Source organism: Dasypus novemcinctus, chromosome 10, assembly GCF_030445035.2.
Source record: "Dasypus novemcinctus isolate mDasNov1 chromosome 10, mDasNov1.1.hap2, whole genome shotgun sequence".
NCBI classification, from domain to species: Eukaryota; Metazoa; Chordata; class Mammalia; order Cingulata; family Dasypodidae; genus Dasypus; species Dasypus novemcinctus.
Window position 1 is genome coordinate 109,805,636 of NC_080682.1, and position 26,723 is coordinate 109,832,358.

Consider the following 26,723-nt stretch of genomic DNA (forward strand, 5'->3'; position numbering starts at 1 on the left):
TACTTCTCCATAGTCCAAGCTCATTAATTTGAACTGCAAGTTTTATTGTCTGACCTTTGCCTATCTTTCCAGACTCATGTAGACATGTAACCTCCCTACCCAAAACTATGTGCTCTTTACCAGTCATAAATTTCCTAGTTGCACTTTTGAAATGAGGCTTTTATATTTGTATTACCCAGATTTTAAAATCCATGCCCTCTTAACATGTGCTCAGTTCAATTCAGCCTCTTTATTTTTATTTTTATTTTTTAAGACTTATTTATTTCTGCCCCGCCCCCATTCCCCCCATTGTCTGCTCTCTGTGTCCATTCACTGTGTGTTCTTCTCTGTCTGCTTGCATTCTCATTAGGTGGCTCTGAAAACCGATCTTGGGACCTTGTAGAGTAGGAGAGAGGCGATTACTCTCTTGTGCCACCTCAACTCCCTATCTGCTATGTCCTCTTATTTTCTCTCCTCTGTATCTCTTGTTGCATCATCTTGCTGTGCTAGCACTCAGCATCAGCCAGCACTCCTGTGTGGGGCAGCATTCCCACGCAGGGGGACACTCCTGCACAGGGCGGCATTCCAGTGTGGGTCAGCACTCCTCATGGGCCAGCATGCCCTCACCAGGAGGCCCTGGGCATCGAACCCTGAACCTCCTATATGGTAAATGGGAGCCCATTTGATTGAGCCACATCCATTTCCCCAATTCAGTCCCTTTAAACAAGCAAGCTAGCTAGCAGCCAACATCTGGAGTCCAGGCCTTTCTTCTGTGCTACTGATGGGCTTTCAGCTGCCTGATTGGGCTGTCTCACAGGCACCTCAACTCAATATAGTGAAAATTGTTTTTGTTTTTTTCTTTCCTCTGTACTACCTCAGTAAACAATACTGCCATCAACTGAGCTACTCTGGCAAGAAACCTGGGAGTTTCTGCTCCCTTACTTCTATATCAAATACATCACAAATCCCTGTTTATTTTGCTTCCTAAATATTTCTCAAACTTGTCTGCTTATGTCCATTCCAAAATCTGCTACCATATTTCAAGAAGTAACTTTCCCAGGCTTAGATTCTTACAGTAATCTCTGAGTTGTCCCCCCACTGCCACTTTTTTCCCTTTCAGAGCACTCTTTATACATGATCTGACAACTACTACCACCACCACCACCAAGCTTAAACCTTTTCAATAATTTATCATTGCTTTTAAATTAAAGTTTTTAATTAAAAATCTCTTTTAGCCTAAAAGGTTCTGCATGATTTGTTCACTGCCTATCTTGCCAGCCTCATTTCATCTTTTATCTCCCTCACTAATTAAGCTTTAAGCACATTGGACTTTTCCAGTTCTTCACACTTCCTTTCTACCACAGGACCTTTGCACATGCTATTTCCTCAGCCTCAGGTTCTCATCTTCCTCCAGTTCCCCTTCACTTTACGGTCTCAGTTTATGTGTCACTTCTTCAAGAAAGGTGTCCATAGCCTAAGTTAGCACCTGTATTTTATTGTCATAGTACTCTGTACTTTTCCTTCATAGCACTTATTCTAATCATAATTAACTACTTATTTGTGCAGTTAACTCTTTAATGTCTCTTTCCCCCATCAGAATGTAAAACAATATGAGCACAAGGACTATTTTGTCTCCAGTACATAGCATAGTGCCTAGCTTTTGAATCAATGACTAAAAGGATGACAGCAATTATTTCATCTGCCTTTCATAGACTGTATGAATTGGGCTGTGAGATAATACAGAGAAAGTCGGTCTTTTTATGCCCATCCTCTAAATATATGGATAGAAGATGCAAAAAATTGGCCATTAAGTACCTCAGGAAAATGTGGAAAGACCAAATGGCTACACAAATACTTTGCTAATATTTAAAAACTGAAATTAAAAAAAAGCAATGCAAAAGATATTAATGTAAAGCTGGTAGACCATGATTTTAAAACTTTAAGTAGAGGAATCTTCTGCATATCATGTAACTTGTGGCAGATTTTGCCACAACATATGATACTGTGCCAGAGTTTCTTTGAACATGTAAAGATGATTCAAGTGAAAGGTTTTGGAGGCAACATAATGTGGGAGTATGCTCTGGGGTCCGTTCACTATCTGGCTCTGCTACTTATTAACTTTGTGCCTTGAGCAAGTTATTTAAGACCATAACCTCAGTGTTCTTACCTGTGCAAATCTAGTAATATTACCTTCCTCAGAGTTGTGAAAATTAAATGAGGTAATGAACGTGAAACACTTAACCATAAGACTGTACACAAATGCTGTAATTTTCGTTATTCTAACAATTTACCAGAATACATCTTTCATTTTCCTTCTTTCTAGAATGCCTTTGTCCACCACCCCATTTCATTACCTGCCATCACCTTCTCTGGCTTCTGTGTACCCTCTTTCTTGAAATTATTAGCCTATATTTAATTGACTATTTTTCATATTCCTTCTGCCTTGCTAGACTATGAATTCCTTGTAGACAGTTACTTTGTTTAGTCTATCATTGTATCATCAGGTCCTAACACATTGCCTGACACATAGTAGACATATGTTAAAGGATTAATTAAATGCATGTATAGTTAATAAATAAATTGTGCGTTTGAGTTTATTTCATTTGAGGATTATAAATAACCAATCTACAATATCTAGCTTAGTGCCTAGCTTATAGTTTAATATATGATAGCTATAATAATTACTATCACTAATAATAATGTCATTTTTCAGAGATATGTTACCTAGAATAACAAAATGGTTTCCTCAGCTATAATATATCTTATAAATATTAGTGATCAGTTTTATCTGAGGTTCTACAGGAAATGAGGAAATGCAAACAGGGTGTTGATGGGACCCACAGACCTATAGATGGTGGACATCGTTATTTTCTGGAATATGAATATCATAGTTTGTGATATAGTAAGCTGTGAGCAGTAGGATTAAAAGGCTGCCTTCCAAAAATAGTCAGGCATCCTTCTTAGGACTGTGAGGACACATGGATGGATGGATAAGATTGTGTTTGTTCAAAAAAGTAAACTGAATATACGTGCTCAGTATAAGTTAGATTGTGATAACTATATAAAAGAATTAGTAAAAAAATATGAATTGATGATCTTAATCACTTTACTTTGCATAATAATTGCAGCTCTGTGATTTTCTGTTGCCTTTGTCTCTTACAGCTGTTGGATGAACTCCCAATGATTTACAGCTGTTGTATATTTGTGTACTGCATGTAAGTACTTAAAGTTTAAAATTCAGTTATTTGATATCTTTTAAAATTCATATTTGCCTCATAGTGAATTAAGTAATATAACTAACCCAGTCAAATTATGGGGAGTTTTTAATAATGTAGAAGATTATAACTTTTGTGATCTCAATGTAGAGAATAAATTCTGGAAAGTTATAATTATGTTATTTATTAACTTTTATTACCTCAAAACCCTATAGCCAATTTAGGTAGACTCTGACTTAATTTAACTTAAATTCCTTAATTTGCGTTTTCTTAAGTGATAACTGTGTACAAATTTAGGTAAATATATTTTATATATTATGCCACAAAGTTTAGAGATGAAGTTTCTGTGTATTATGTATAATCAGTGTACCAGAAACTTATCTGCAAATTGAAGTACACTTCTACCAGTTGTATAATGATTATGCCACTTTAATGTTCTTTGCTTTAAAGATCTCTCTTAAATAATAAATATTTGTTTCCTTTAAATTCTCCTTATTCCAAATCAGAATAAATGCTGTCAAGATTATGTTTGTATTGATTGGTTATTCACAAGCATGGAGGAGAACAATGAGAGAGCAGCACATAAATCTTTACCAACCCAAAGTTCCCTTCCTGGATCATATTTTGTAACTTTGATATCAAGTTAATTTGCATTTTCTGAGTGTCGGGGAAAAATCAGCCTGGAAAAATAAAAGTGATTATAATAAGAACATTTATAAGTGCTAATATTTATCTATCGAACTGTACTAGGCCACTTCAAAACGTTTCTAATTCTCACAATTGTGGAAGAGAACTAGGTATTTTCCCATTTCATAGATGAAGAAAGGAAGCAAGAAAGAGTGAGTAATTGTCTAAGAACATAAGCAGAGCTTGATTAAGGAGCATGCTGCAAAGGGACATGGAAAATATTGGTGCAGGGCATTCTAAGAATCAGTCTCTCCCCTGAAACATCCATAAACTGGCAAAAACTGACAAAATCAACCTTTTTTGAAACTCTGAAATCTAATGTAAAGTGATAGCAATCAGGGTACTGCTTGACGAAGAAAAGAGGAGCTGAATTTTGGTAAGAGACTCTTGTGGCATTTTTGCCAATAAGCCTATCATCCCCTATTCCCTACTGCAGTGTTGGTGGTGACCGAGAGGATGACAGCCTGGTTCTTTGTCCAACCTGCAAGTGACAGGGAGATATAGTCATGCATTTTGGCCTGTCTGTTGGTTCCCTGAGGGACCCACACAAAGGCTGACCTTTGTTTTGTCCACCCCTTCAGGCTAGAGCAGCTTTAGCAGTGGCACTGTTGTCTGTTGTGAGATTTAAAGACACATTCTGTTTATGCCTCCTTGGAACAAGCGATGGCAGATAAGATGAGCAGCAGACACATCCAAAAGCCCAGGATGGAGGAGGCTGAGGTAGACATTTCTTGAGGAAATAAGGGTTTAAAAGGGCCACCATGTATACCAAGGAAAAGGAAATGGCCAGGAGTGGACATGCTCAGGAAAGACCTGAGAGGACCTTCGGCTTGCACCTCTGATTAACCTCTGGGCTCTGCACAAAGAGAGAGTCGTGATGAAGTAGTCTGCCACAGCTCAAATCCAAGCTGGAAAAATTAGGAGAGAAGTTCACTAGAGGTGTTCAAAGCAGAGTCAAGAAAAACAGCAGAAATATTCAGTGAACCTGAAGAGGAGTTTGGAATTATCCAGTCTGAGGAGCAAAAAGAAAAATGAATGAAGAAAATGAACAGAGCTTAAAGTACATGCAGGATACCAAGTATAACAACAAGTGTATTATGGGAGTCCCACAAGGAGAAGATAGAGAGAAAAGAGTGGAAAGAATATCTGGGAAAATAATGGCTAAAACTCCCCAAATTTGACACACCCACAAAACTAAAACATGAATCTACACATCAAAGTGCTGTACTAACTCCATGTGGGATAAACTCAAAGGGATCTGTGCTGAGACACATTATAATTAAACTGTTGAAAGACAAAGAAAATCTAAGAGCAGCAAGAGAGAAGCAGCTCATCATATTCAAAGGGCCCCCAATAAAATTCACAGTGAATTTCTCATCAGAAACTATGGAAGCCAGAAGGCATTGGGGTGACATATTTAATGTGCTGAAAGAAAAATAAAACCAGAAGCAAGAATTCTATATCTGACAAAGTTGTCCTTCAGAAATGAAGGAGAAATTAGGACATTTCCAAATAAATCCTGAGGGAGTTCTTTGCCTATAAACTTGGCCTATAAGAAATGTTAAAGGGAATCCTTCAAGCTGAAATGTAACACTAGATAGTAAATCAGAGCCATACAAAAAATATTTACAGTAAAGGCAACTACACAGGTAGGAGAAATGAGAAAATATTTAGTGAAGAATGAAAATGAAACTGAGTCAGCTTACCAGTTTCTACACACACGCACACACATACACACACAAAGCCTGCTGGAACTGGTCATAATTACACTGACTCCACAGACCACTTTGGGGACAATTGATACTTTGTTTTAGTTTGCCAAAGACTGCTGATGCAAAGTACCAGAAATGGGTTGGCTTTTATAATGGGAATTTTGTTTAGGGTAAAAGCTTATCTCTGAGACTATGAAATGTCCAAATCAAGGCACCATCAGAGATGCTTTCTCACCATAGTAAGCTACTGGTGATTTTGGTGTCTAGCCACATGGCAAAGATGGCAACCAGTCTCTGCTGAGGTCTCTGCCTTTTCCTCCAAGATCTACCATCTCCCAGAGCTCAGTTATGGGCAAGGAGGAATAGGGCTTGTCTTTTTCTGGACTTCCTCTCTCAGTCCCTAAGGGCCTCTCTGCCTTTCTGCAGCTTTGGACAAATGTAGAGCCCTTTCTTTTACATGGCCAGATGAAATATGGCAGAGCTTCCTTTTTCTGTGTGTCTGTCTCTCTCTGTGTCTCCGTCTATATCAGACCCAGAAAGAGAGCAGAGACCCAAGCTGACTCATGCCTCACTGATATAGTCCAATCAAAAGCCCTAAAGAGCTCTTATTAAGAAATCTAATCAAAGGCCCCTCAAACAAAATTTAATGCAGTCACAGGGTCCCACACTCACAACAATAGGTAAGTTTAAGAACATAGTATTTTGGGGATTCATAAAAGAACTTCAGTGGAAACGGTTGTGGCTCAACCAATTGAGCTCCCCTCTACCATATAGAAGGTCAAGGATTCAATGCCCAGGACCTACTGGTGAGGGCAAGTTGGCCCATGTGGAGTGCTGGCCCACGAGGGAATGCCACCCTGAGTAGGCATGCTGCCCAGCGTGGGAGAGCTGCCTTGTGGGGGAAAGCCACCCTGCACAGGAGCGCCAGCTGATGCGGAGAGCTGGAGCAGCAAGGTGATGCAACAAGAGACACAGAGGAGAGAAAATAAGAAGACGTAGCAGAACAGGGAGTTGAGGTGGCACAAGAGAGTAATCGCCTCTATCCCCCTCCGGAAGGTCCTGGGATCGGTCCCCAGAGCCACCTAATGAGAATACGGGCAGACACAGAAGAACACACAGCGAATGAACACAGAGTAGACAATGGGGGAAACAGGGCAGGGAGAGAGAAAGAAATAAATAATAAATATTTTAAAAAAAGAACTTCAGGCTGCCACATAATTTTACTATTTTTTTTAACAGTTGTTAACCTTTGTTACAATTGACGAAAAATTATTAAAATAGTACTATTAACAATTGTCCATTTTATATTAGGTGTATTTTTCCCCACACACCACCCTATTACTAACACCTTGTATTAGTGTTGTAAATATGTTATAATTCACGAAAGAACATTCTTATACTATTAATGGTAGTAAGTCATCTGCAATAAGGTCTACTGTGTTATTCAGCCCTTTATTTTATCATGTCATTTTTATTCTAATAACATATATGATGAGGTTTCCCCTTTTAACCACATTCACTTATGTAATTCAGTGCTGTTAATTACACTCACAATAATGTGCTACCATCATCACCAGCCATTTCCAAACCTTTACAACCAACCTAAATAGAAATTCTGTACAAATTAAACATCGACTCCTCATTCACAACCCCCAGTAATCTATATTCTAGATTCTAATGCTTTGAGTTTCCTTATTATAATCATTTCATATTAGTGAGCTCAGATAATATTTGTCCTTTCGTGTCTGCTTATTTCATCCAATATGTCCTCAAGATTCATCCATGTTGCATTCATCAGGATTTCATTCCTTTCTATGGCTGAATAATATTCCAATATTCCATGCATGACTGTTATCAAGAAATATGCCTTTTCTTGTTCAATTGTATTCTCTTACAGGAATTAAAGAGTAGAGTTGTGTAGAGAGAATACAGTACTACTGGGTTTTGCATTTGCCCTTTTACTTAACCTTATTGGTGATCTTCATTTCTTCACACTCCTCTAAGCTACTCTCTTCAGTCTTTTCCTTTCATGTAGCATATTTTTTACATGATCACATTATTTGCAAATAAAGATACTTTTACTTCTTTTTTTCCAATCTGTATGTCTTTTATTTATTGATTCTTGCCTCATGACAGGCTAGGACCTCTAGAATAATGCCAAATAAAACTGCTGAGAGTAGATATCTTTGCCTTGTTTTTCAGGGAAACATTCAGGCTTTCACTATTAACTACAATGCTAGCTATAGGTTTTCAAAGATGCCTTTATCAGGTTATGAACATTCTTTTTTATTCCTAGCTTTTAAAAAAATCAGTAATGTTTGTTGAATTTTGTTAAATGCTTTTTCTTATTGAGATTATCATAAGGACTTTCTCCTATTTTTCTCTTAATATGGTGAATTGAACTTATTGATTTTTGGAATGTTAAGCCAACCTTGGATTCCTCTGATAAACACCACTTAGTCTTCATATACTCTTCTTTGTATACATTGCTGGATTTGGTTTGCTAATATTTTAAAGATTTTTGCATCTATGTTTATAGATACCTGGATTGTAATATTCAGTTGTCTCTACTCTTGGGCTGTCTATTCTAGTAGAAGATACAAGGAATAGGTGTACCTCATTTTACAGAATTTTTAAATCCAGGATTAAGTCACCATTTGGCAACTATGATAGTAATAATTTATTTCAGGGGAAAAAAAATCACCAAGTGATGGTGAAAGTTTGATGAGAAATAGAATACCTACATAGTCTCATATATCTCCCATAATTACTTATTTATTACAAAGGGAAAATAATTTTATAGTAGAGAAAGCTGGTAGTTCCCACCTTAACTAACTGATCAAAGTTAACATCATTGCTGCAGAATTCCTGCCGAAAATGAATCTAACTATGAGGAAACATCAGACAAACCCAAATTGTGGAATATTCTCCAAAACATGTGCTATACTCTTCAAAGTTAAGAGGATACTATGAAAAAATTGTATGCCAACAAATTAGATAACCTAGATGAAATGAACAAATTCTGAGAAACACACAAACTGCCTATACTGACTCAAGAAGAAATAGAAGATTTCAACAGAACAGTAATAAGTAAAGAGATTACATTAGTAATCAAAAGCTCCCTGACAAATAAAAGCTCAGGACCAGATGGTTTCATTGGTAAATTTCACTAAACATACCAAGAAGAATTACTAAGAATTACCAAGAGTAATTCAAACTCTTCTAAAAAATTAAAGAGGAAACACTTCCTACATAAGTCTATGAAGCTAGCATCACTGTCATAGCCAAACCAGATAAATATACCACAGGTAGAGAAATAACAGATCAATATCCTTCATGAATATAGATGCAAAAATCCTCAATGTGGGAGGCAAATGTGGCTCAAGTGATTGAGCGCCTGTCTACCATATGGGAGATTCAGGGTTCGATTCCTGGGGCCTCCTAGTGAAGGCAAGCTGGCCCACACAGTGAGCTGGCCCAAGCGGAGAGCTGGCACAGCAAGACGATGCAACAAAAAGAGACACAGAGAAGAGACAATGAGATACAGACCAGGGAGCTGAGGTGGCTCAAGAGACTGAACACCTCTCTCCCACTCCAGAAGGTCCCAGGATTGTTTCTCAGTGCCACCTAAAGAGAAGACAAGCAGACACAGAAGAATGTACAGTGAATGGACACGGACAGCAGACAATGAGGTGGGGAATAAATAATTAAATAAATATTTTTTTTAAATCCTCAACAAAATACTAGCAAACTAAATCTAACACCACATTAAAAGAATTATATACCATGATGAAGTGGGATTTATTCCAGGAATGCAAGGATGGTCCGATGTAAAATCAATCAATGTAATACACTACAATAAAAGAATGAAGCAGGGAAAAGCACATGATCATCTCAACTGACTTAGAAATCCAGCACTTGTCCTTGATAAAATCACTCAGAAAGTAGGAATAGAAGGAAATATCCTTAACATGAGAAAGCACATGTGTGAAAAATCTGCTAATATCATACTTAATGGTGCAAGACTGAGAACTTAACCCCTAAGATCAGGAAGTAGGCTAGGATGCCTACTGACACCACTGCTATTCAACATTATACTGGAAGTTCTAGCCAAGACAGTTAGGCAAGAAAAAGAAATAGTAGTCATCCAGATTGGACAGGAAGAAGTAATCATTCCCTGTTGGCAGATGATATGATCATATAGAAAATCCTGAAAAACCCACAACAAACCTAGTAGAGCTAATAAACAAATTTAGCAAAGTGGCAGGGTTCAAGAGTTACATTCAAAAGTCAGTGGTGTTTCCATACAATAATAATGAACAATCTGAAGAGGAAATCAAGAAAAACAGTTCCATTTACAATGACAGCTAAAATAATCAAATATCTGGGAATAAATTTAACCAAGGATGTAAAGAACTTGTATATAAAACTACAGAACATTGCTGAAACAAAAGAAGTGCTAAATAAATGGAAGGTCATTCCGTGTTCATGAATTGAAAGACTAAATACTATTAAGATGTCAATTCTGCCCAAAGCCATTTGCACCTTCAATGCAGTCTTTTTTTTTTTAAGATTTATTTATTTATTTCTCTCCCCTCCCCCCCCCCACCCCGGTTGTCTGTTCTCTGTGTCTATTTGCTGCATCTTCTTTGTCCACTTCTGTTGTTGTCAGCGGCACGGGAATCTGTGTTTCTATTTGTTGCGTCATCTTGCTGTGTCAGCTCTCCGTGTGTGCGGCACCATTCCTGGGCAGGCTGCACTTTCTTTTGCACTGGGCAGCTCTCCTTATGGGGCACACTCCTTGCACGTGGGGCTCCCCTACGCGGGGGACACCCCTGCATGGCAGGGCACTCCTTGCGCGCATCAGCACTGCGCATGGGCCAGCTCCACACGGGTCAGGGAGGCCCAGGGTTTGAACCGCAGACCTCCCATGTGGTAGACGGACGCCCTAACCACTTGGCCCAGTCCGCCGCCTGCAATCTTAATCAAAATACCAACAGCCTTCTTTGCAGTATTGGAAAACTCAACGTCATTTTCATATGGAAGGATAAGAGGCCCTAAATAGCCAAAACATTCTGAAAAAGAGCAGTTTATGGATTAGAGAGATGCAGGACTCAAGTCTCTCCCAGAAAAATAGCTAGAGTACAGGCAGAAATTATCTCATTTAAAAAAATGTTCTATGGCTTAGGACACCAAGGGAAGACTGGACACCACCCAGAAGAGAGAGGGGCACAGGAAAAGAATCTTGATGGAAAGACTGTGAGTAGAAACTGCAGCAGCAGTTGCTGGTGACCCCACCCTCCAAGCAGATAGCTTTGAATTCTCTGGCCAGCAGCAATAGGCAGAGGGGGCCACAAGGATCTACCTTCCCAGTAATTGGGAGAGAGGGGGATGTAGCCTAAGCCTGGTTAAGCTTTTGGTCAACAAGTTTGGTCTGCTGTGTCCCAAGAGCCCTTCTAGGCTGGGTGGGGCCGCAACATTATTTGCCTTAGTTGCTGGCAGGGGACTAAAGAGATCCAACCCTCTCAATCACCTTCCCTACTGACTGGTACTGGTTGTTGAGATTACAAAGGAGAGTGAAATTATTTCTATCTGGGGAAAAGGAGGGGACTGCCAGCAAAGGTTGGAAAACAGCCTCTGAGAAACTTTGATTTGTGAGGCTCTGTATAGCCTTGAGGCAGAATCCTCTGTCACACTGCTGTGGTCAGTGTTGCAGCAAACACAGTCTGACCAGGCTTTGAACTGAGAGGTCTGCCAAAGAGCAGCATCTGCTGGCCAACTGAGGAAGTGCATGTGAGGAAATTAAAAGTAAACAAGAGAGGCTTTTTTGGATCTTTACAGCCTCATTCCCCAAGGTCATTGGAAGTGGGTCTGCAACATAACTGGGTCCAAGGCCCAGATCTGAACAATTACAGAAACAGTCCTAAAGACATAGAACAAGTTGGATGAAGAATCAAAGAATGGCAATAACACACAGCCTCCCACCACTAAATGCCTACAAAAGGGAGAAATTGAGCATCAGAGTAAATTCACCATCATAATAAGATGCCTAGATATTGGCAAAAAACTATAAGCCATACTCAGAAAATTGAAGAAAGGGCCCAAGCAAAGGAATATATCAAAGCTGCAACTGAGACACAGGATTTGAGACAACTAATCAGTGAGGTTCATATAAATCTCCAAAATCAAATTGAGTTGAAAGACAGTATTGCTAAAGGGATAACAGACATCAAGGAAACACTGGGGAAGCACAAAGAAGAATTTGAAAACTTGAATAGAAAAATAACAGAGCTTATGGGAATGAAAGATGCAATAGGTGAGATCAGGAACACATTAGAGGCATATAGCAGCAGACTTGAAATGATAGAAGAAAGAATAAGTGATGCATAAGACATAAGAGCTGAAATTCAAGAGAGAGAAGAACAGAGAGAAAATGGAAAAAATTGAGTAGGGGCTCAAGGAGTTGAATGATAACACTAAGTGCAACAACATACATACCATGGGAATTCCAGAAGGAGAAGAGAAGGGAAAAGGGCAGAAAGAGTATTTGAGGAAATAATGGCTGAAAATTTCCCAATTCTCACTCAAGAAATGAACTTACATGTCTAAGAAGTGCACCATACACCAATCAGAATAAATCTGAAAGACCTACTCCAAGACACATAATACTCAGACCATCCAGCATCAAAGATAAAGAGAAACTTCTGAGTGCAGCAAGGGAGAAAGAAGTAAAGCATCATATACAAGGGACGTCCCTTGTATGTCAGAAACCATAGAGGTGAGAAGACAGTGGTATAATTCAACTAGGATAATGAAAGAAAAATTGCCAGCAGAGAATTCTTAATCCAGCAAAATTGTCCTACAAATATGAAGGTGAGTCTAAAATAGTCACAAATAAACAGAAACTAAGGAAGTTTGTAAAAAGAATCTGCCTTTGCAGGAAGTATTAAAGGGAGCCCTGCAGCCCAAAAGAAAAAGATAGGAGAGAGAAGCTTGGAGGAGAGTGTATAAGGCAAGACTATCAGAAAAGATAACCAAAAGAGTAAAAAGACAGACAAAAATAAAATATGACATATGAAAGCCAAAGAATAAAATAGTGGAAGTAAATAATGCATTTATAGTAATATCATTGAATGTGAATGGACTAAACACCCCAAAGAAAGATATAGGCTGACATAATAGATAAAAACAAAACAAAACAAAAAAACATGAGCCATTCATATGTTGCCTACAAGAGACTCACTTTAGACCCAGAGATACAAATCAGTTGAACATGAAAAGTTGGTAAAAGAGAATCCATGCAAACCATAACAAAAAAGAGCAGGAGTAGCTATACTAGTATCAGACAAAACAACTTTAAATGCAAAAAAAAGTTTATGAGATACAAAAGGTCATTATATATTAATAAAAGGGACAATCAACCAGGAAGAAATAGCAATCATAAATATCTATGCCCCTAATCAGGGTGTCCCAAAATACATAAGGCAAACTCTGGCAAAACTGAGGCAAGAAATAGACATCTCTACAATAGTTGGAGATTTCAACACACCACTCACATCAATAGATAGAACAACTAGACAGAAGATCAACAAGGAAACAGAGAACTTGAACAATATGATAAGCTAGCTAGAAGTAATATACCTATACAGAATGCTACATCCAAACTCAATGGGTTATACATTCTTCTCAAGGTGCTCATGGATCTTTCTCCATGCTAGACTTCATGTTGGGCCATCAGGCAGCTCTCAATAAGTATAAAAAGATTGAAATTATGCAGAGCACCTTCTCAGATCATAATGGAATGAAACTGGAAATCAGTACTACAAGGGAAACTAGAAAATTCTTAAATGTGTGGAGGCTAAATAACACACTCCTAAACAATCAGTGGGTCAAAGAAATTGTAAGAGAAATTAGTAAATATATTGAGGCAAAATACAAGAAGAACACAACTTATCAAAACTTAAGGGATATAGTGAAGGCAGTGCTGAGAGGGAAATGTATAGCCCTCAATGCTTACATTAAACAAGAAAAAAGATGGGGAATGGATGTGACTCAAGCAGTTGAGCACCTTTTTCCCACGTGAGAGGTCCCAGATTCAGTTCCTGGTGCCTCCTAAAGAAAAAACAAATAGACAACAAGCAAAAAACAGAACAAAAACAAACAAAACCTAAGTAAACTGATCAAAAACAGCAAGCAGACAGACAAGGGAGCCATGGGGAGGCGGGTGGTGGGTGGAGAAGAAAGAGCTAAAAGCAAAGATCTAACTGAACAACTAGAGAAACTAGAAAAAGAATAGCAAATCAATCCCAAAGCAAGCAGAAGGAAAGAAATAATAAAGTTTATAACACAAATAAATGAAATTGAGAAAAATCAACAAAACCAAAAGCTAGTGCTTTGAGCAAATCAATAAAATTTACAGCCTCTTAGCTAAATTAACAAAGGAAAAAAGAGAGAAGATGCAAATACATAAAATGAGAAATGAAAGGGGGGGGAGTTACAATTGATCCCACAGAAATAAAAAGGATCCTAAGAGGATATTATGAGAAACAGTATGCCAACAAATTAAACAACCTAAATGAAATGGACAAATTCCTAGAAACACACAAACAACCTACATTGACACTACAAGAAATACATTTAAAGAGATAGACTCAGTCATCACATATCTCCCGATAAAGGAAAATCCAGGTCCAGCTGACTTCACAGGGGAATTCTACCAAGTGTTTCAATAAGAATTAACACCAATATTGTTTAAACTCTTGCAAAAAATTGAACAGAAGGGGAAATTACCCAACACATTTCATGAAGCCACCCTAATACCAAAGCCATATAAAGATACTACAAGGAAAGATAATTACAGACAAAATCTCTCTGATGAACGTAGATGCAAAATTTGTCAACAAAATACTTACAAATAGAATACAACAGCATATCAACACAGGTGTCCATGACCCCATGAATGGAAAAACAAATTGTGGTATATACACAAAATGGAATTATGCAGCTGTAAGAAGTGATGAAGTCATGTAGCATATGACGACATGGATGAACCTGGAGAACATTATGTTGAGTAAAGCAATCCATACACAAAAGGACAAATATTGTATGATTGCACTATTATTAAATAAATATATTGAATAAACTCCTGGAGTATGAGGGTAGAGAATGGAAAGCTGAGGATTAATCTGTGCAGAATTATTTAAAAGGTTGTTTGTAAATCTTTGGAAATGAATAGAAAAGTTGAAAGCACATCATAGTGTTTGTAACTAGTTGATCTATTAAATGAGTATAACAGTGGTTGAAAGGGAAAGTCTATGATCATGTATATTACTAAAAGGAAAGCTAAAAAATGTAACATAGGACTGTATAGCATAGTGAAACCTCCTGTGAAATATGAATATGGATAATATTGCATTTATAAGACTGCTTTTTTTGAAACTGAACAAATGTATGTTAATACTGCAAGATGTTAATATCTCAGTAAAACTTCTAAAAAATAAAGAGTTGGAGGACTCATGAATCCCAGTTTTATAACTTACTACAATGCTAAAGCAATCAAAATAACATGTTTCTGAAGTAATGTTATTAATAGTAATAATATTGAGTGTTAATGACTTGAACTCCCCAATCAAATGACAAAGACTGATAGAATGGATAAAAATATATGAGCATGGGCGGCGGACTTGGCCCAGTGGTTAGGGCGTCCGTCTACCACATGGGAGGTCCGCGGTTCAAACCCCGGGCCTCCTTGACCCGTGTGGAGCTGGCCCATGCGCAGTGCTGATGCGCGCAAGGAGTGCCCTGCCACGCAGGGGTGTCCCCTGCATAGGGGAGCCCTACGCACTTGTGCGCTCTGTAAGGAGAGCCGCCCAGCGTGAAAGAAAGTGCAGCCTGCCCAGGAATGGTGCCGCACACACGGAGAGCTGGCACACAAGATGACGCAACAAAAAGAAACACAGATTCCCGTGCCGCTGACAACAACAGAAGCAGACAAAGAAGACGCAGCAAATAGACACAGAGAACAGACAACTGGGGGAGGAGAGGGGAGAGAAATAAATAAATAATCTTTAAAAAAAAAAAAAAAAAAAAAAATATATGAGCCATCTATATGTTGTCTACAAGAGACTCACCTCAGACATAAGGACACAGCCAGGTTGAAAGTGAAAGATTGGAAAAAGATATTTTTGCATGTAAATAGTAACCAAAAAAGAGCTGAAGTTGTGATACTAATATCAGACAAAATAGATTTTAAATGCTAAACTGTTATAAGGGATGAATGGATCATTATATGTTAATAAAGGGGCAATTCACCAGAAGAAATTACTATACTAAATATTTATGCACCAAACCTGCATTGCCCCAAGATAAATGAGACACACACTAGCAAAACTGAAGGGAAAAATAGGTGTCTCTACAATAACAGTTGGAGATTTCAATACACCATTTTCAGTATTGGATAGAGCATCTAGACAGAGGATGAATAAACAGAGACCTTGAATAATATGAAAAATGAACTAGACCTAACAGACATCTATAGAGCATCGCACCCAAAAACAGCAGGATATGCATTCTTTTCAAGTACCCATGGATCCTTCTCCAGGATATACCAAATGTCGGTTCACAAGAGAAGTCTCAATAAATTTCAAAAGATTGAAATTATACAAAACACTTTCTTTTAACATAATGGAATGTAGCTGGAAATCAACAATAGAAAAAGGGAAAACTCATAAATATATGAAGTTTGAACAAAACACTCTCAAATAATTAGTGGGTCAAAGAAGAAACTGCAAGAGAAGTCAGCAAATATCTTAAGATGAATGAAAATGAGAACACACCCTAACAAAACCCATGGGACACCACAAAGGCAGTGCTGAGAGGGAAATTTCTAGCCCTCAGTGCTTACATTAAAAAAGAAGAGGGAAGCTGATTTGGCCCAACGGATAGGGCATCTGCCTACCACATGGGAGGTCTAAGGTTCAAACCCAGGGCCTCTTGTCCCATGTGATGAGCTGGCCCACGCGCAGTGCTGATGCGCGCAAGGGGTGCCCTGCCACGCGGGGGTGTCCCCCATGTCGGGGAGCACCACGCACAAGGAATGTGCCCTGTAAGGAGAGCCGCCCAGTGCAGAAAAAGTGCAGCCTGCCCAGGAATGGCATTGCACACAGAGAGCTGATGCAGCAAGATGACACAACAAAACGAGACACAGATTCCTGGTGCCACTGACACAAGCGGACACAGAAGAACATGCAGCGAATGGACACAGAGAGCAGACAACTGGGTGGGGGGGGGGGATTGGCAAGGAAGGGGAGAGAAAGAAATAAATAAATCTTTAAAAAAAAAAGAAGAAGAAAGTGCAAAAATTGAAGATCTAACTGCACACCTGGAAGAACTAGAAAAAGAACAGTAAACTAATCCCAAAACAAGCTGAAGGAAAGAAATAGTAAAGATTAGAGTAGAAATAAATGAAATCAAGAACAATAAAACAATAGAATTAATAAAACCAAAAGCTGCTTCTTTGAGAAGATCAAGAAAATCAACAAACCCTTATCTAGACTGACAAAGAAAAAGAGAACGCACAAAAATAAAATCAGAAATGAAAGGGGGGACATTATCACTATCTCTGCAGAAATAGGAAAGTTCGTAAGAGGATACTATGAGCAACTATATGCCAAAAAAATAGACAATGTAGCTGAGACAGACAAAATCCTAGAAACACACGAACCACCTACAATGACCCTAGAAGAAATAAAAGACCTCAGCAAACCAATCATAAATGAAGAGATTGAAACAATCATCAAAAACCTCCCAAAGATGAAAAGTTGGGAGCACATGGCTTTACATGGATCTTTACAGGTGAATTCTATGAATTATTCAAAGACAATCTAAGACCAATCTTGCTCAAACTCTTCCAAAAAATGGAGCAGGAAAGAATGCTACCAAATTTATTCTATGAAGCTAACAGCACCCTTATACCAAAACCAGATAAAGATACTGTATAAAAAGAAAATTACAGACCAATATCTCTAATAAATATAGAAGCAAAAAACCTCACAAATACTTTCAAACCCAAACCAAAAGCACATTAAAAAAATTATACACCACAATCAAGTATATTTTATCCCAGGTATTCAAGGGTGGTTCAACACAAAATCAGTTAATGTAATGAACCACATTGAATAAACTGAAGAAGAAAAATCGCATCCTCTTGATTGATAAAGAAAAGGCATTTGACAAAATACAGCATCCTTTCTTGATAAAAACACTACAAAAGATAGGAATAGAAGGAAGCTTTCTCAATATGGTAAAGTGATACATGAAAAACCTACAGGTAGCATTGTACTTAATGGCGAAAGCCTGAAAGCTCTCCTGCTGAGATCAGGAACAAGACAAGGATGCCCACTGTCACCACTGTTATTCACTATTGTACTAGAAGTTCTAGCAAGTGCAGTGGGCTAGATAAAGAAATAAAAGGCACCCAAATAGGAAAGGAAGAAGTAAAACTTCCACTCTTTGCTGATGATATGATCCTATATCAAGAAAATCCTGAAAAATCCACAGGAAAGCTGCTGAAACTAATAGGCAGGTTCAGAAAATGGCGGGATACAAGATTAATATATAAAAATCAATAGTGTTACTATGCACCACTTGTGCAATTTGAGAAGGAAATCAGAAAAAAATTCCATTTATGATAGTGACTAAAAAAAATATTTAGAGATAAACTTAACCAAGAACATAAAGGATCTGTATTCAGAAAACTTCAAAACATTGCTAAAAGAAACTGAAGAAGACTTAAATAAGTGGAAGGACATTTCCTGTCCATGGATTGGAAGATTAAATATCGTTAATATGTCACTTCTACCCATACTGACTTACAGATTCAACACAGTCCCAATAAAAATCCCAACAGTCTTTTTTGCAGAAATGGAAAAGCCAGTTATTAAATTTATATAGAGGTACTATAGGGACAGTTACTGGACATTGTATGTCCTCCCATGGCCCACTGGATAGACTAGGGAGAGTGTAAACTACAATGTGGACCATTGACCATGCAGTGCAGCAGTACTCAGAGATGTATTCACCAGGTGCAATGACTGTCCCATGATGATGGAGGAGGTTGTTGTTATGGGAGGAGTGGGGAGAGGGGGTGGGGGGTATATGGGGATCTCATATTTTTTGAATGTAACATTAAAAATAAATAAATAAGTCAAAAATAAACTACAATGAGATACCATTTCACACTTATTAGAATAGCCACTATTAAATAGACAGAAAACTGTAAATGTTGGAGAGGATGTGAAGAGATAGGAACGCTTATTCACTGTTGGTGGGAATGCAGAATGGTACAGCCACTTGGAGAACTGTTTACAAGTTCCTAAAGAAGTTGAATATAGACTTGCCATGTGACCTGACAATACCATTACTAGGTGTATACCTAGAAGAACTGAGGCTGTGACAGAACTGACATCTGCACAACAAAGTTCACAGTGGCATTATTCATGGTTGCCAAAAGTTGGACACAATCCAGGTGTCCATCAACTGATGAATAGAAAAACAAATTTTGGTGTATACACATGATGGAATATTATGCAGCTGTAAGAAGAAATGAAGTTGTGAAGCATATGACAACATGGATGAACATGGAGGACATTGTGTTGAGTGAAGCAAGCCAGACAGAAAAAGAAAAATACTGTATGATTGCACTATGATGAAGTAAATACATTATGTAAACTCATGGAGTTAATAATTAGAATATAGGTCACCAGAAAATAGAATGAGGGTAGGAAACGGAAAGCTGAGGGTTAATTTGTGCAGAATTGTTTAAAAGGTTGTTTGTAAATCTTTGGAAATGAATGAAAATAGTGAGAGCACATCATGGTGTTTGTGACTAGAAGAGTTATTCTATGGGTATGACAGTGACCGAAAGGGACAGTCTAAATGTCCATATATTACTAGAAGGAAAGCTAGAAAATATAACATGGGACTGTATAAAATGGTGAAACTTCATATAAAAATACAAATATGTGGGTTATTGCATATTTAAAACTGTTTTACAAAATATAAATACAAATATATTATGCTAAAGAGAAGGAAACTATCAATTATGTATGATGGGAAGCATAGAGAGATTGAGAAGTGATGAGCTTTGTTTGTTTTTTTGTTTATTATTATTATTATTATTACTGGAATAATGAAGTTGCTTTATAAATGATTGAAGTGATGAGTATATAACTATGTGATTATACCAAATACCATTGATTTTACACTTTGGATGGATTTATGCTTTATTAATATGTATCTTTAAAATATACTTGTTAAATAAAAAAATAGAAAAAAATAAAATGTTACTGAAAACAGGGACAAGTGTATGGAGCAATAGAATTGAATTGAGAATTCAGAAATAAGCCCTCACATCTATGTCAGTTGATTTTAACAAGGGTATCTAGTCCAATTCATGTGGAAAGAAGAGTCTCTTGAACAAATGTTGCTGGGAAAACTGGATATCCATATCTAAATGAATGAAGGTGGACCCTTACCTCCCACTAAATAAAAAAATCAACTAAAAATGGATCAAAGTCCTAAGTATAAGAATCAAGATTATACAACTCCTAGAATAAAACATAGGGAAACATCTTCAGGATGTTTAACAAAAGACTCTGTGTTAGGTAATGGTTTCCCAGACTTTATACCAAAAGTACAAACAACAAAAGAAAAACATGGATAAAGGGGGACTTCATCAAAATTAAAGACTTCTGTGTATCAATGGATTTTATCAAGAAAGTAAAAAGACAACCTACAAAATTGGAAACCATATATCTGAAAAGGGTTTAATATGTAGAATGTATGGAGAACTCTTACAACTCAATAAGAAAAAGACAACTCAATTAAAAAATGGGCAAAAGACTTGAATAGATATTCTTCAAAGAAGATACACAAATAGCTAACAAGCACATGAAAAGGGGCTCAACTCAGTTATCAGCAAAATGTAAATTAAAACCACCCTATAATACTACTATATACCAACCATGATGAATAAAATTAAGAAGACAGGCATACTAGATGTTGGATATGAAGCAACAGGAAATCACATTCACTCCTGGTGGCACGTGTATTGGTACAGCCACTTAAGAAAACCATTTGGCAGTATTTACTAAAGCTGAATATCTATGTAACTTTTGACCCTACAATTCTACTTGTATGTATAATACCCAACAAAATTATATAGTATATCCACAAAAAGACACATAGAAAACTGCTTATAGCAGAACTGTACAAATTAGCTCAACTGGAAACTACATTAATGCCCCTCAGTGATAGAGGAGATAAATAATTTGTGATGTATTCACACAATGGAATATTATATGTAGCAATGAGAATGAACGTCCCACAACTGTACCTAATGACATGGATGAATCTCACAAATAAGTTGTTGGGTAAAAGGAACCAGAGACATAATACTGTATTATTCTGTTTATATAAAGTTCAAAAAAAAAAAAAAAAGGCAAAGCTGCTCTCTGGTGTTACAAGTCAGGATAGTAGTTCTTGGGAGGAGGGATAGTGATAGAAAAGGAGGGATAGTGATCTTGGTGCTAGTTACATGGATGTATTCACTTTGTGGAAATTCACTGAGATGTACACTTAAGATTGTACACTTTCCTGTAATGTATTATATGCTTCAGTGAAACGTTTTGAAAAAAATATTACTCAATATATTTAAATGTATTTTACATATAGTTTTAGAGAACATATGTGTTGCCTGAATAAGGACACAAATTTGGCCAGCTGTGGTGGTAAGTGAGGCTAGGATTCTGCCCAATATCATGCACTAAAACGTCAAAATGAAGACCAGTTTGCCATAGTAGAAATACCATGCTCTTTGAAATAAAATGTTTCTGGGTTCAAATGCTGAGGTCTTAGATAATTTCTTCATTTAAAATGGAAATCATATACCTACTTTCAGGGGTTTTATATATTGCAGATAAATAAGCATTTGGCCTTTTACCAAAAACCTAGAAAATGTTAGTTGGTAGTATTTGTTATTAAAAATGTCAGTAATGTTTTGATATATCTCTGATGCGTGGGCTTATGTGCTGGTTAATCTGACATTCTCTAACTCTAAAAGCCTGTATTGAGAGAAAATGGGAGGACCTGTTCGTTGGTCAAACACCTAGCATTAGACAGAAAGAATCTATGTATTCCCTGGAATCCTGAATGTAATCTATGTAGATGAATTACACATGGAATACATATCAAGTATACAAAGCAGTCTAGACCTCTAGCCATTTTTAAACCTGCCTTGCCTTTGACGTACTTGTGCTGTTCATTTGTGAACCATGCACTAGAAAACCTCCATCTGTGGCAGGCACGGGACTAAGCTCTGCAGATGCAGAGTCAAGGAGCTCATCGTCTGAGGAAGAGAGGCGGAAGTGACTATATATAATACAGTGAAATAACCATGATAATAAATACAAGCCCAGCCTCCCATAGACCTTTAATTTCTTAATAGATAACCTGTTTAGAGGAGATTTGAAACGATAAACAGAAATTTCTAAACTATTGATGGAATTAAGAGACGTTATACCCCATGATTATCCCACCTAACTTTTTCATCACCTCTCAAGCTTAAAGTTGCAGGGTTTAAGGGAAAAACAAATATTCCATCTAACTTCCAGATCATAAAGTCATAGAATTGAAGCTAAATGAGATCTTTGAAATCATCTGGATCAAAGGCCTCTTTTTACAGATGAGGAACTAGGGAATGGGTCCAATTCCTACAGCTGATTAGTAAGCCAAGAGAACCCTCCTGCCTACACCTAGACATAATCTTCAAAGGTTAGATACTTACTGATGGCCAAATAGTTGCTCGTATTTCCTTATTTTCTGAATATCACCTCTGTGTCAGGCACTTTCCTAATGAGTAGGTTTATGGAGAAAAAAATGAACAACAAAGAGTTTATCCCTGCATACAAGGAACTTACAGCCTGGTAGGGAGATAGATAAGTAAAGAAACAATTGAAGTAGAGTGGTATTTTCTATAATAGTGTGCCTTAGTCAGGGATCATGGAGTTGCATGGTATAGAAACCTGGTCAAGCCACCTTGAGTTGGAAGATTTATTTATTGTAAGGACATGGGGAAATCATATGGAACCTAAGAGCAGGAAGTACAGCTCACCTCACTAGAACAGGAAGGGCAGTTCCTCCCTCCCTCCTTCCCTCCCTCCCTCCTTCCCTCCCTCCCTCTTTCTGCCATTTCTTCCTCTCCACATGGCATCAAATCTGTGTATCTGCATTATTTTTCTCTCTTTGCAGATCACTCCTCTGTTCATTCATCCACATGTTCATTATAACTACCCCCAGATAATCAGCTTCAGACCTTGAGTCCATATGACTCTATACTTTGACTCTCCACGCTTAATTGATTAATTCCCTGGGCACCAGACTAGAAATTTTCAGGAGAGAGCCTCTCGTTAGCCCAGCTAAGTCCAGTGTCTACTCTTGGTCCATCCAGCCTCTTGCAAGCTGCAGGCAGTGCAGGTTCTCTGAGTGTGGTGGGTTGAAATAATGTGCATCATTAGATCACAGAGGTATGTATGCAAGTGGTAAAGCAACATTCTATATGTTTTCCTAGTTATATATTCTAAAACAAGTTTCTTTTTCTTTCTTTTTTTTTTAAAGGTTTGAATGTTTCAAGATCAAGAACTCAGTAAACTACCATCTGCTTTTTACATTAGTTCTATTCAGTTTAATAGTAACCATAGTAAGTCACATTTTATTTCTACTAGATTAAATAAGTGAGCTAGCCACTTCTGGAATTTGGCACGTATTTGCTTCATGCTGTTCAAAATTAAATGTTTTACACAAAAATGGGACATCTCACTTATAGACATTGCTCCTTTATTTCCTATACAAGTCATTTTTCACTCTAATTGAAATAACTTTTTAAAAAACCTGTTTATCTTTCTTAAAAGAAGGAGAAAGTAAAAAAGCAAATATTAACAATGGAAAAAAATGTTTAATCCTTTCTTGTGGATAAATATACTACCTCCTATTTGTTAAGAAGAGATAGTCTCTGCTCAGTTGGGCCTGGTATGACTGTTTTAACCTTTTCCTAATAAGTTGATCTTGCCCTTGTGCTTTTATTCCTCAAGTAAATTGAATTTTGTACTAACTAAATTGAATTTCTGTAATTCAATATTTATTGAAAACCTACCATGTCAGGGCATTAAAAATACAAGAAGATAACTAAGAAGCAGTTGCTATCCTTGAGGACTCATTCTTGTAGGGAAGTTAGACATGAAACAAGGAACAAAATAGTGATTGTAATAATAGAAGTAAAAACTAGTTATACAGTGATGAGATGGAGGAGGACTGATCAAGACTGCTTACGTGGGTCAAGAAAAGTTTCAGATAGGCATTTGAGCTGGGTTTTAACTGATGAGTAGGAGTTCACCAAGTACCTGTGCAAGAGTGTGGTGAAGCAGATTTCATGTCCATGAGTATTTCGTGTCCATAGGCATATAACTATAGAACACAGTGAGTTTTAAAAAGTGTTTACTATGTGCCAGAAATTATACTGAGTACTTTATATTTATTGTTTCATTAAATCACCACCACCAGTGGATATGGGATTTAATATGACTACAGCATATGTTAAATGGACAGGAATGGAGATACTGAAGTCTTGTGAATTAGACAAATGTCAGATTATGAAGACCCTTATATGCCGTGTTTCAGAGTTTGATTTTTTATCCTGAAGTCAGTGTGGTATAGAGCCATTAACTGGTTTAAAGAAGAGGGAAAATATAATCAGATATGAGTTTTAGAAAGATTATTCTGGTTCTGGAGAATAAATTAGAGGAGTATGAAGCTAGACCCAGGATATCCAAATCTAGACCTGGCACCTTTGCATTGCTTAGGTAGGATATGAGACTCAGACTAAGGTAAAATAGCTGTGAGGGTGAGGCAAAGCTATCAAAAATAGCAGAATTGCAGGACTGATGACCATCTGGGTGGAGGCAGTTGGAAGTAGAGCAAAAAGAGGGAGCTGTCTAGAATGACAGGCCCTTGGTTTATGGCCTGGCTGTGAGGATACAAGGTATATTTCCTTAACCGAGATAGGAAACTAGGAGGAAGAGCAGATTTTGTAGGAAAGATAATGAGTAGGTTTGTGCCACGGAGTAGGGGTAAACGAATTCAGTTTAGAATGTGGTGGGATTGAGGTACCTGGCATTAATGTCACCTGAGGCTTAACAGGTAGGCTGGCCTGAAGCTGTGGGTTTGGGAGCACGTAGGGTGTGCTAGCTTGTATAGGTATAGGTAGTACTAGAAATGTGAGGATAGAGGAACTTGCTCTGTTATAGCATAGACTAAGATGACTAAAGATGGAGCCCTAGGGCACACTGACCTTTGAAGGTCAGGCAGAAGAGGTGGAGCTAGCAAAGAAGACTGAGAACAAGTGATCAGAGACCTAGGAAAACTAGGAGAACCTGCTGCTGCAGAGTGCAAAGAGATTTCTAGAAGTAAGGAGTGATAGGATTAGTTGATCTGAGAGGATGAGTAAAATGAAGATTATGATTTGGCCACAGAAGTTGTCAGGTGAAAGACAAGTAACCTTGATGAGAATACTCTCAACAGCAGATTGGTGGAGGCAGAGGCTAGATTTCTGAGTTGAGAAGGTAAATAGGAGGTCAAAAGAGCACATATACACTATTTTCCTAAGGCTCTGCATTATCCCCTGCCTAAGCTACATACTCATTTATCATGAAGGAATCTTATTTCAGAATTGAAAGGGAGTTTTATTACCATAGAGAAGAGAATGAAGTCCAGAGAGTTTCAGCGACTTGCCCAGTCAAACAAGTTAATAGAGAAAATGGGTGGCAGAGTCAAGACCAGATCCCTTTGTCAATTAAGAAATGATTTGGAGTCAGTCAGATCTGATTTTGGATCCAGCACTGTCACTTAATAATTGTGGGACCTTGGGCAAGTTACTTAATCTCCTTCAGTCTCTTCATCCGTAAAATAAAGATAATAGTAATATACATTTTATATTAATTAGAATTAACAACTGGCACCTAATTCAGTTACCTTAATGCTTTCAAGAGGCATGCCCTTTTGCATTTCTTCTACTAGTGACAATGGGGATCTGAAGGCATTAGTTATACAAAGAGAATGTCCATGATTAAAAGCATTCTTTCTTGCTGAGTTTAGAGTTATAAATATATAATGTCTCAAAAAATCTTACTGTTAAAGTACTATTGGTGCTTAAAGGAAGTAACCTTCTTTTAGTGAGAGTAGGAATTTCCTCCAGGAATAAGAAATTTTGTAGCAAGTTGTAAAATTATATAAAATTTTGTGAAATTAGCACTACATTAAACGAGGATCTAGAGATATCTAAGCACAGTCCTTGCTATCAAAAAGATTACTGTCTTGTAGGGGAGAGAAACAACTAATAAATGCTGTGACGTTTATACAGGACAGTTAGAGTAGAATGGAAGGTGAAGTGGTTGCTTCTGCTATTAATATACAGAGAAGAGATCAGAAAAGCCTTCAAGAAGGAGGTACAGTTTGAGCTGAATCTTAAAAGATGAGTGTTTGCCAAGGAGGAAACTTTCTGGACAAAGTAGAGAGCAGCATGCCTAAAAATAAAGAAGTGTGAAATTAGCACAGGTGGCAGAGCTCAGTACTTTCTGGAGTCTAGAATATGAAGGAGACGAGAAGAGCAATAAGACCAGTCAGAAAGGTGGGGGCCAGATGAGGGAAAGCTTTGAATGTCAGGCTGTGACGTTCGCACTGTGTCTCGTAAGTGATGAGAGTCAGTGCAGGATTATGATTTGAATTTTGATTCCTCTCTTCCATGTCATTTAAAAAAGTAGTGCTCCTATAAACCAATGAATGCTTGTTAAATCTTAATCTAATAAAAATCTTAATCTATTTTAATCACTCACATGATTTTGAAGTAATTTAGAGGTTTTTGGAACCAGAAGAGAGTGCAAGAAATATATTTTAAATGTTTTCACTTATTGAGCAACTATTATGTGTTAGACACTTTCACATTTTTAGCTTATCTCTCTTCATCACAATTAGATAAGGAAAAATGAGTCTTTGGTTAAATAACTTGCTCAAGGCATGTCAC

The 26,723-nt window shown here is 37.5% G+C and overlaps 1 protein-coding gene across 3 annotated transcripts in view; it reads left to right on the forward strand.

The window, feature by feature from the left end:
* Window positions 1-26,723, forward strand: part of ACER3 (alkaline ceramidase 3) — a 194,232-nt gene that overhangs the window by 130,582 nt on the left and 36,927 nt on the right. For all 3 annotated transcript variants that reach the window (XM_058306016.2, XM_058306015.2, XM_058306017.2), the window contains 2 exons: window positions 3,142-3,194; window positions 23,267-23,348. In XM_058306016.2, the coding sequence (XP_058161999.1) occupies window positions 3,142-3,194; window positions 23,267-23,348 (135 nt within the window). The remainder of the gene's footprint in view (window positions 1-3,141; window positions 3,195-23,266; window positions 23,349-26,723) is intronic.